This window comes from Microtus ochrogaster, chromosome 5 (assembly GCF_000317375.1).
Source record: "Microtus ochrogaster isolate Prairie Vole_2 chromosome 5, MicOch1.0, whole genome shotgun sequence".
NCBI lineage: Eukaryota > Metazoa > Chordata > Mammalia > Rodentia > Cricetidae > Microtus > Microtus ochrogaster.
The window spans coordinates 86528284-86540526 of NC_022012.1; the positions used below are offsets into that span (position 1 = coordinate 86528284).

General features: G+C 48.5%; 1 protein-coding gene across 2 annotated transcripts in view; it reads right to left on the reverse strand.

Moving 5' to 3' along the window:
* Trim71 (tripartite motif containing 71) overlaps positions 1–12243 on the reverse strand; it is a 49059-nt gene that overhangs the window by 6133 nt on the left and 30683 nt on the right. For both annotated transcript variants that reach the window (XM_005348041.2, XM_026779487.1), the window contains one exon: positions 3156–3323. In XM_005348041.2, the coding sequence (XP_005348098.1) occupies positions 3156–3323 (168 nt within the window). The remainder of the gene's footprint in view (positions 1–3155; positions 3324–12243) is intronic.

Consider the following 12243-nt stretch of genomic DNA (forward strand, 5'->3'; position numbering starts at 1 on the left):
TCTCTCTCTCTCTCTCTCTCTCTCTCTCTCTCGACCAGGCTGGTCTTGAACTCACAGAGATCCACCTGCCTCTGCCTCCCTAGTGCTGGGATTAAAGGCGTGCGCCACCACTACCAAGCTACATTTTCCTTATTTTAAAAACATATTTATTATATGTAATATAATAAACATATCTATTTTAATGTTGTGAATGAGTGTTTGTCTGCATGTATGCCTGTGGACCGTGTGTAGGGAGTGCCCAGAGACCAGAAGGAGGCCTGGAGCTGGAGTCACAGACAATTGACCCGGTGAGAGGAACTTAACTTAGATCTTCTAAAAGAGCAACACTTTTTCAGCTGTTAGATGGCAACAGAGCTAACCTCAGAGCAGAAAGGATGAGAGGCCCTGGCAGGGCGACTGTGCATACCGGCTAACTCCTGCGTGGCAACCACTTCACGTGCGGTAGGCTGGGACCAAACCTGTTTCCAGGGTACAGCCAAGAATCAGTCACACTGGCCACGTGGGAACCTTTTTTTTGTTTGTTTGTTTGGTTTTTCGAGACAGGGTTTCTCTGTGGTTTTGGAGCTTGTCCTGGAACTAGCTCTTGTAACTCTTCAGACTGCTCACCTCATGTGACCCAATTCCATGGATACCAGGCACTCAAGACACATTCAAAACAGCCATAAGCAGAATAATTTTTCAAATTTTATTTTTAAACATTTAAAGGTTTTTTTTTAATGTCAAATGGTTTGATCTCCAGTCCAACACTGACACAGACCACCAACTTGGTCCTGTGGCCTACGCTTCAGATTTGTGCTTAGACAGTTGAGCAGGACATAAAATGCTACACCTCTATTCTTTTCTTTTCGCCTAGAACGAAATCATCTACAGAAATGAGATTTCTCTGTTTTAACCACTCCTTTAAGGGGACAACACATTTTTTAAGCTTAGACTTCTTAGTTAATTGTGTGTGAGACTGTTTTCCTATTTGTGTGTGTGTACCATGCGGCGTGTCCCAGAAACAGGAGTTACAGATGGTTCTGAGCTGCCACATGGGCCCTGCAAAGGAAACCTGGGTTTAACCACTGAGCCATCTTCTATCTCTGCAACCTCTCCATCCATCCAATCTTTTTGTTTTGTTTTGTTTGTTTTTGAGAAAGATGGTTTCTCTGGTGTAACAGCCTAGCTGTTCTGGAACAAGGTCTTGTAAGACAGACCAGGATGGTGTTGGACTCACAGAGATTGCTTGCCTCTGCTTCCCAACTGTTGGGAGACGTGAGCCACCACCGCCTGGCCTGGCCTGCCCATCCAATCTTGAAAACTCATTTCTCTCCCCAGAGTGGTTGGGCCCACAAAGCACGAAGAATACACAACATTAATTCTATCAAGTTCATTAGTCTGCCTGGGTGCTTTCAGTCTCTGTGGGCTGAAACTGGAGAGGAGGATATGGTGGCATCCACCAAATCCCAGCATTTGAATAGAGGCAGGAGAACCCCCGAGGACAAAGCCAGCCTGGCCCAATAAATCAAGTTTTGGAATAATCAGGGTCAACAGGAAGACCCTGTCTCATTTTAAAAACAAGCACCAAAAGCAGAAAGGGGGTATTTAAGATCATGCGAAGACTTTAGAAAGTAGATCATGTGGCAGCTGGGGAGAGGAGCGGGGTGGCTGACGGGTGCCTGCATTAGGCTGGACCCAGAAAGGGGTCATATTGTGTCATCATCACCCCCCAGACACACACCACACCCATCAGCAGCTCTCTTAGTCCCGGGTCAGAAGCAGTGGCCAGAAACATCATACTAAGCAAAACAGTTTCTAGGGAATTCTAACTGCAACAGTACAAAAGAAGACACTTGGCATTTATCTGTGGAGACACAGGCGTGTCGTCAGCACAAACCAGAACAAAAGATACACTAACTTAAGAAGACAGACAGACACAGGACTATACAAGTGTTTTGTTTTGCACTTTGAGATGTAGCCTCGTGTGGCCAGGGCTTGCCTGGAATTCTAGAGTTCCAGGTTAAGAGACAACAGCCCCTCAGATGTGCAGGCATTTTAAAAGACGGAGAGGGGGTTCATCATGAACAGCACTGGCTACTCTCACAGAGAGCCCAGGTTCGGTTCCCAGTGTCTACTGGACAGCTTTTAACCATCGGGAACTCCCGGTTCCAGGAATAACCTGACACCCTCTTCTGGCTTCCAAGAGCACTACACACAGAGACAAACACATAGGAAGTAAAAATTTCTTCAAAAACAGACTGATAAAGTACCAATTCTGCTGGTAGGAACTGTCATTCCAGAAATATGTTCTTTAACCTGTATTTAAACATCAGGAGAGGGAAAAAAGTCTAATCAATCAGAAAAGACAACACAGATGCCACACACACAAACCTGTCGGCTGCTGAAAATCTGATTCAGTGAGACCTGCAAACTCAGCCAGGGGTGACTGTGCACATCTGTAACCCAGCTCTGCAAGAGTGAGGTGAATCAAACCCCTGCCAAACTGTCAACAGGGCACTCTCAAATCTGTAGTATACCCCCACACAAGATGACTTAAAACATTTTTTAGCCTAAATGATTCAAAAATGTACCTAAACGAGCTTCCCATACAATTTTGGCTGGAAATGTAGCGGTGTTTCTAGTCTTTCGAACTCATATTCATGGAAAACGTGTCATAATTTCCTAAACACTTGTCACGTAGAACAATAGACAGGAAGAATTAACATCAATCAGCCATGTATAATACACCACTGCTTAACACTGTAGAACTCAGACAGCTGTCAAAATGTCACACACGTCCCTCCCCAACCATAAAAGGAATGATGGGAATTCAAGGAGAAGTGTTTAAATCACAAGGGCTTTATGACCCAGGGACAGTTCAAGACTCCTATGTTCAGATCTCAGCTTTCAATAAGTAAATCTGTGTATCAAATACCTGTGCCTAAAGAGCATCAGACACACAGCCTGCAGTCCAAACGAAAACCAATGCTTGCTAACTCGGGAAAGCAGAACCAAACCTCGGCAAAGTTAACCATGCATCTGCCATCCTCTGGACACTGTTGGGAGCCCTCCAGAGACCTTGGCTGCTTGGGTGTCACACACTACAGAGTCCCTTTGGCTCTCTAGTGCAACCTGCCCTCCAGAAGGGACACGGGAGGCTTGAGTGGACAACTGACCTGGATAGCTTGGCGGCCCTGCTGGGCATCAGCCAGCAGCTGGATGGTGAGTGCCCGCGAGTCCTGGAGGGCATCCTGGAGGTAGGCGAAGCTGTGACCCCCGTGGCGACCCAGCGTACACTCTCTGCAGATGGGAACAGAGCAGGTGTCGCAGTACAGATGCAGAACCTGAGGACCAGAAACAGAAGTGTAAGCACGCGAGGCAGCATAGCCCTAACTCTAGATTCAAACAGTCCTCCTCCAAACATGGAGCACCCCCTCCCTCATCAAGACAGACAAGACTGCCATAGGTGCACACTTGATGCCTATTGCCTCGGACCAGAGGGGAATCCCCACCCAAGTGCAGACGGCAAAGTCGGGGATCATATAGGGTAGCCCTGCTGGCATACGGGTGGGGAAGAAGGGGTCTCCCTGTGTCTCAACAGAATGATATGGAAGGTTCTATGAATCTCTTTTTTTTTTTTTTGGTTTTTCGAGACAGGGTTTCTCTGTGGCTTGGAGCCTGTCCTAGAACTAGCTCTGTAGACCAGGCTGGTCTCGAACTCACAGAGATCCGCCTGCCTCTGCCTCCCGAGTGCTGGGATTAAAGGCGTGCGCCACCATCGCCCGGCCTCTATGAATCTCTTGTCTGTGGTTAAAAGTCTGAGTGAAAAAAAAGAATGAAGCTTTTGTAGCCACTCCTGTACGTGAAGCAAGATCAAGAGGTAGTATGTACCCCTCTTCTAAGCCCTCAGCCAGGATGGCCAGCACTTGTCTGTCTCCTGAGCACTTGAGCGAAGTGCGAGCTACAGGACGAACGTTAACATCGGCCTGCCTCTTGGCTTTCTTCCCTCTGACAAATTATTCCAAGCAGTTGAACCTGGGAGGCAGCCAGGCCAGGGGATCAGCGTTCCCTAAGAGTTCGTGTGCTTGGGTGAAGAGAAGCCCTGGACAGCCTTCAGCTGCTGACAGGCAAGAGGCTCTCAGGAGAGGGCTCGGCATGGAGACCAGCCACTCTCCTCCCTCTGTGATCGTCCGCTGGGTTGATTTCAAGAGCAGCTGGGGGCGGGGGAAGCTGACATGTGACACAAGGAATCAATGCGTAAGCTGCATTCTTCGCCACATGCAGCAACACACTTAAATCTCCACGTGAAGACAGGAGGTGGTGTGGAGACCACACAGCGGGCACACTCCAAGTCGAGCAACGGGCTGGCTACCCAAACACATGACAAAACACTCCATCTTGTCCAGATCCTGGAAGGGGCCAGGCTCTAATGGACCCAGAATCCAGGAAAAGTTGGGAGACAGGTTTTAAAGCCAGAAGGTCCGGGGCTGAGAAAGAACCACAGTGAGTGGCTGCTGTCTCCCATGCCCATCTGCTGCCCCCACAGGTGCCTGGTGGGGTGAAACATGCCTGTACCCCAAGATATTCTTCTTAATCTCATAGAGGAATGGAGTCTGAACAAGGAAACGTGACTGCAATCACTTTGGGTCACTTTTTAACCAACACAGTAGGCTATAATCAGGCAGCGATGCGATGTTTTAAGCAAGCTAACCCTCCAGACATGACCTGGTCCTCCTTGTTAGCGAATCTAAAAATCCAAGGGAACTTCTAAATGGCCAACCAAAAGAAGCTGAGCTGAATAACCGGGAGCAATCCCTCCCTCGCAGGCTGCAGTGTGGTGTGAAAGTTCTGCTGGGCTGGGCTTTCCTGCTGCATGCATTCCTCCCCGGGGCTCCATCTGCCGAGGGCAAAGTGTGAAAACCTCCCACCCGAAGGTGCCTTTTAAATTAAAACAGAATGGGCTAAGGTCTTCCCCCTTCTTCGCCAAGCAACTCTGGGATGGCTATGCAGACTGACCAAAGCACCAGAGGTGAGTCTACAGAGCTCTCTACAACGAAAGAGAAGCACCCCCGGCTTCTGAGCCTGGACCACCTGCCCTGCGGCTTCCTCTGCCGTGCTTGAGCTTCTAATCTGAGAAACAAATGGGGTCTGGTGAGGTCCCTCAGGAGACCTTTTCCAACCTTCAAAATCCAAAGAACCAGCCTTGTCTGGGAACTGGACAACAGGAAGCAAAGGGCTTTCAAGTAATTCTGGGCTGAGATAAGAAGTGGTGCTGTGCTATCGTCCGCATGTTAAGAAACTCCCAGGCCTTTAGGCTTGTCAGCCCTACAACAGGGCTTATGCAATGCCAGGCCTAAGAGACTCTCCCCCCCCCCCCAGGCCTTACAGAAACCTGGAAGGACTCTAGGGAAGAGAAATCCCAGTCAGAACCCACAGTGCTGTCAGGAGAATAGACGCGAAGAGCCCAAAAGCATCCAATGAGACAAGGGAGTCCCAGTAAAACGCGGCCCGGAATCCTATCCCAAGTGAATGGGAGCGCGTCCAAGGAGCCAGGGTAGATAAGCTGGAGCGGGGAGGGGCAGCGGCAGTCGAGAGGAATCCACAGATGCACAGGACAGCCTCGGCATGTTTATAACAAATAAACTGCATCTTCAAAAGACTGTGAAACAAGATGGATTTCTAAGTCTCCGAGTTAGGAGCGGGATTGAAATTTGGAAGCCTTCCAGGTTTCCTCACCTGCCATTTCCAAGAAGGGGGGGGGGGCAGAGCTTTAGAACTAAAGACACGCGATCAACAGGGAAGGGATAGCACCGGGAACCTTTCAAAAGTCAGACGATTCAAGAAATAGACTTGGGGCTGGGGAGATGACTCTGGGTTAAACCCCTGCTGGCAAGCAGAACAACCTGAGTCTGTTCCCAGGACCCACACATGGAGAAGAGATCATAGCCTGCCTCTAAAAAAATAAAATAAAATAAATGTAGTTTAAAAATATACTTTGGGGGGGGGGTATCCTTGGAGCCAATGTTTAAGAAAAAAAAAAAAAAACAAGGAATAGACTGGGCTAGGTAGAGGAGCCAGTGACCTCAAAAGTGACAGCCCCTACTAGGGAGCAGGAAGAGAAGTGGAGTCCCCTAGTGGCAAGAATTCCAGGGGCTTCGTGCTGCCTGTTTAGGGCTACCCTGGCAGATGCATGGACACGCCCCCTCAGGCCTGGCGACAATCTGGCTGCTCTAGCTAAATGGAGCTGGCCTGACCTCTGACCCTCCCAGTGACCACCCCCTTCCCTGCCCCCAGCTTCTAGAACGTCCCACCCCTCCCGGCCTTCCTCTCCCAAAATTTCTAAAATACCAAGCAGAGACAAAGACCCAGGAATGCGGGCCCAGCAGGAAAGGAACAGGGGGTGGGGGAGGCTAAAGAAAAATAAATAAATAACAACACAAGGTAGGCAGGCTGGCCAGGGTACCTTCTTGAAAGAAAAGGCTTTGTTGGTGAACAAGATACTGTGTGCATAGCTTTCTCCCTCCCCCCACTTCCATCCAGCACCAGCTGGGACACACACATCCGGGGACACGTTGGGGAAACGCGGGCAATAGTTCCCAAAACACAGCGACCCACATTAGTGAATCAGTGAGAAAGGGGGAAGGGCAGCTGCAATCACCACGTGGTTTCAAGTTTGTCAAGACGCCTTAGCTTGGGCACAGTGACAACCACTGTTTATTGTTTTACTTACTTAAAAAAAGTTTAAGTACAGTATTCCTTAAAATGGCTCAGGACAGTTGCTTGGTCTCTCACAGAGCAAAGTCTCAAGCACACACTGGTCAGTGACCACCTCCCATTCCTGAAGTATCAGGCAGCAAGCACAAAAGCCCAATCCTTGGCTGCACACAGACATCGGAAACTCACTTTAAAAATCATAAGCCGCACTCCGGAACCATGAAAAACATCTAAAGAACACCAAAACCAGGCTTTACGGCTGGGCTGGTGAGGTGGCCACCAGAGTTTGAGCTCAGGGACCCATGACTCCAGCAAATCGTCTCCCGACTTCTGCAGGGGCGCACACACCACAAACAAGTGTTCACAGAAAGAAAGCGAGAGGAGAACTCTTAAACCAAAGGGCAAGCAAGTCCTCTGGGGCTGGGAAGCCTGGGGAGAGAGCGAAGGAAGCCACGCAACCACTTTGCAGGAAGAAGGGGCAACTCACAACGCTGCTGCTAGGATGTGGTGGCTGGCGCATGCTTTCAGTCCCAGAACTTGGGTAGAGTCAGAAGCAGGAGGATCTCACATAGCAAGTTCCTGGGCAGCCAGGGCTCTGAAAATCCCTGTCTCTCAACAAACAAAAACAAAAGAAACAAACAGAAGGACTGGCCTCACTCCTCACTATATTGCCGGGGCTGGCTTCCAACTGTAGTACCGAATCATTCTTTTCCATCCTGAAATGGAATCTCTCTCTCTCTCTCAGGACAGCCATGGCACGTGCTGCCTTGAGACCTGAATAGGGGAAATTTGGGGGCGGGAGAATGCCTACTGAGGTCGGCGGGAAACTTCAGCAACCCCAGCACCCCAGCAATGGGTGGGGGTAGGGGTGGGGGGGATAGAGGCAGTTGGTCTAGAATTAAATATCTGCCTGGACTGCATGAAAACTCTGTCTCAATATATAAACAACAGAAACAAACCTGGGCTGGAGGATGGCTCTGCCATTAAGGGCCAACTCTTACATCCTTCCTTAGCCTTCCTTAGCCTCCCGACTTAACACATAGCATGCAAAATATCCACACACATAAAATAATAAGAAAACCTAGACCAGATTGGCCTCTCAAGAGCCGAGATTAAAGACATATACCAGCACTCAGCTGAGACCAACTTTTCAAACAAATAAAACAACCCTCCAGTCTGTTGCCTGATTTCTAACAATCTCTCAAAGTACCCCGTATTCTAGGCATAGTGCTAAGGTTGGGATCCACGCCTTGAACACGCTGGGCCTTGCACTCGCGGGGTGAGCTCCCACCTGCGGTCCTAACTCAACTCAGCTCAGATACTGTAACCCAGGCTAGCCTAAAACCTGCTTCATCTCCTGTTCCTGTCTTGACCAAAGTGCTGGCATACTGGTGCTTGGGTCTTCACTTGCTAAACCTTCTAAAATGTCCTCGGAATACTCCTTCATTCCTGAATAGTTTCAGAGTGTTTTTTACATCAACAAATTATAGCCAGTACTTGGTAATAAAAATTAGAATGTGAAGAGATGGCTCTGTGGTTAACTCTGCACTGCTTTTCCAAAAAGACCCAATTTGTTTATTTCTGGGGTGGGGATTTGTTGAGACCGAGTACTATTTATATATACTCCTGGAACTCATTATGTAGACTAGGCTAGCACCAAATCCACCAAGGTGCTGGGATGACAGCAGGCCCGGTCCCACAATTTCTTTACATGAATAACATTGTTGAAGAGTGTTGTTTTCGGGTTATTTGGTTTTCCGAGACTGGGTTTCTCTGTGTAACAGTCCTGGCTGGCCTTGAACTCCCAGAGACCCACCGGCCTCTGCCTCCCAAGTGCTAGGATTGGATTAAAGGCGTGCGCCACCACCTCACAGCTTGTTCAGTGTTTTATAAACACAAATGGGGTTGTGAGACGCCTCCGTAGATGTGGGCTGCTCACCACCATCTGAGGACCGGAGTTCGAATCCTGTACTATGAGTAAAAAAGAAGAGACTCTCTCCCACAAGACCTGATCTCTAAGGCATACTTGAGTGCTGTGTCACACGTGTGGACTAGTTAGTGGTGGTGCACACCTTTGACCCCAGCACTCCAGTGGAACAAAATTTCCAAGGGCCAGTCCGGGTTGAAGGTTGCAGGGATCAAGTCTCAAACAAAAAACAAACAAAAAACTGCGCCAGAACACCTTTGGTTCCAGCAGCTGGAAGGCAGAGGTAAGTCGAGGCCAACTTAGTCTTACATTTTGAGTTCCCAACCAACCAGAGCTACATAGTGAAACCCAGTCTCAAAACATAAAGGCCATAAGTAACTAAAAACTCCCCATCGGCTAGCGAAGCGTGCAATGTGAGCACACACAAGAGGTAAATATGAAATGGGTTACTGCTTCAGTCAACTACAAAGATGAACTAAACAAGCAACCCTCATCCTGGGGAGAAGAGCTGGAATCCAAAGAGGGCGAGGACGTACAGCATAACTCCACTCAAGATGGGTACAGCGAGGTATAAAGCAGAAACAAGCACGGAGGAAACAGGGCTGAGGGCTTTAACACCATCACCCAGAGAGAGAGGTGGGTCACAGAGGAATATAACCAAACGAGCTCCCAACCCCCAAACACTAGCTCTGGGGGATCCAATGTCCTCTTCTGACCTCACTAGGAACTAGGCACACACATGGTGTGCAGACCTACACATGTAAATAAAACCAAAAATATTAATAACAAACCCTAAAAAAACTGATTATACTTATATCCCAAATTCCACCAGGGAGATGTCTAACAACAGGACAGCTCAGACTCCTCTGCAGCCCTCTCTAAGGAACACGAAATGAGTTAGCTCTGGTGGCCTCACAAAATCTCTTCAAATGGCCTGCCACCAGTCTGTCCATGATGTCCCATTAGCTCTTACTCCCCCCCCCCTCCCTACCCCTCCTCACTTTAAATACTATCTTAAGTTCTATCTCACCCAAGGCAAGCAAGGACCAACTTCCTGGAGGCTTGGGAAGAAAATTTTTAAAAATTTTAAAAATTAGAATCCCCAGTCCGATTTACAGCACCCTTGGCCAGGGGGTCGCACAAAGCCTATGAAATCATTAGCGTCCCAGCTGCTGCCCGGCAAGCATCTGACCTCTGGAGTTCTAATGAGCAGTTTAATGCGGCTTCCAGGCGGAAATAAGAGAGATCTGTGCAAACGCAGAGATCACCGCGCGTGTAAATTATAGACTTTCAAATCAGGCCCACCTCAGGAAGGATATCTGAGTCTCCGTTCCCGTGGCCTCCAGGGCTGTGAGAGCAGGTGGTTAAGTCAGCTGAGTTTAAGGCAAGCAGGGCACTTGACTGACCGTAGAACAGAGAGGACTCCATTGGTGGCCTGAAACTCAGCCCCCTCCCTTCCTCGTAAGGGGACACTGCGCACCTGAACCCTTTCACCCCCTCAAGTAGCCAAAGCTTCCTTCCGATGCCTGAGCAGTGGAGAGGAAAGCAAGAGAAAGCACACAAACTGGCCAAGATGAGGAGAAAGGAAAAAAAAAAATCAGATACCAACAGGGCATGGGGTATAACTTAATGAGTCACATGCACGCATGCAAACAATGCAATCAGTTTTGTCGTTTTTGTTTTTTTAAGAAGCCGGCTAGCCGGGCGATGGTGGTGCACACCTTTAATCCCAGCACTTGGGAGGCAGAGGCAGGGGGATCTCTTGAGTTCGAGGCCAGCCTGGTCTAGAAGAGCTAGTTCCAGGATAGGAACCAAAAAGCTACGAAGAAGCCGGGCAGTGGTGGCGCACGCCTTTAATCCCAGCACTTGGGAGGCAGAGGCAGGCGGATCTTTGTGAGTTCGAGACCAGCCTGGTCTACGAGAGCTAGTTCCAGGACAGGATCCAAAACCACAGAGAAACCCTGTCTCGAAAAACCAAAAAAAAAAAAAAAAAAAAAAAAAAAAAAAAAAAAAAAAGAAGAAGAAGAAGCTGGCTAGATGTTTCCGCAGTTAAGAGCCAGTACTGCTCTTGCAGGGAGTTCAATTGGGAGCTCAGGTCCTGTAATTCTAGTTCCAGGGGATCCAATGACTCTGGCTTCCCAGGACACCTGCACATACCCCCCCTTCCACATACATAGATACACACATAGATAAGTATGTACGTACGTACATACATACATACACACATACATAGATACACACATAGATAAGTATGTACGTGCGTACATACACACATACACACACACACATACATACATACATACATACACACATACATACACACATACACACACACATACACACATGCATACACACATACACACATACACACACACATACATACATACATACATACATACAGCTAGTAGCCTTCCTGTCAAATGTAACAGGACCATCTTTGCACTAACTTCCACGTCCTTGTAGCTGGGCTCTTCCATTACACGGTTGCTTCTCTGAGAGCCCTCAGTTCCTGGTACAGAACACATTCATTGGCACCGTGAGTATTGTTCTAAATCTTGGCATTTACAGGACTCTGTGTAACTGTGAAGGGGACTATGTCACAGCCGACTCACGACAGGACATGTCCCAGGAAGCAGGACTGACATAGACCCCAACCTCAAGAACAAAAATAGAAGCTAGCCTGGCTATGGTAGGGCCTAGAACCCCAACAATCAGGACGACTAAGGCAGGGGGATTGCTGTGAGGTTCGGGGTCAACCTGGGCTAGTCTCAGGCCATCCTGCCTTCAGCTTGAGACATTATCAAACACAAAACAAAAACAGAACCAGCAGCCAATCATTCCCTAGCAGAACCTCCTCATCTACCCCCAGAAAGTCAGGAAGCCCAAACCATCAACTTCCCAAGTGCTGGGATTATCGTTTTGCACCACCAAACCTGGCTTGCTTTACTGGGAAAATAAAGAATGAATGTCATGTCTCAGATGAGATCCCAGCTCAGTCTCCGTGCTGGACCAAGGGCGTGTGTAATGTGCAGGTGAAGAACCTCCTCAAATGACCTGGTGCCGGCTAATTAACAGCTAATTAACGGAACTGAGAAAGGGGCACTTGAGGACCCCTGCTCAGCCTTAGAGGTGCTGACAGAGCCTCTCTCCACTCTCCACTTTCCCAGATAGCATCGGATCACCTCAGAGGGAGGGGAAGAGGGGAAGGGAAGTGGAGGGATGTCTAGAGGAAAACAGGCAGGAGAGGAAGAGAAGAGTGAGAAAAAAGAAAATCAGGTCGGCCGGGGTGGAATAAAAGCTAAACCAGAGCTGGGCAGTAATGCCACACTCCTGTAATCCCAGTCCTTGGAAGGCAGAGGCTGGGGGATCAATCTGTGAGTTAGAAGACAGCACAGAGCAAGTAAGCTCCATGACAGTTAGGGCTACACATTCGCAGAGAGACCCTGTCGTGTAAAAAAAGAAACTAAGCTAGTTAAAACTAGCTGGATTGGGGCAATAATCTAAAGCTTCAGAAGAAAACTAAGCACAACAACCTTCAGAAAGTTTCTGGGGGTTCCTGGAGTCCCTGCATTTGGTCTTGTACTGATGAATGTTACTTCTATAGGGACTAGCAGAGACGTGAG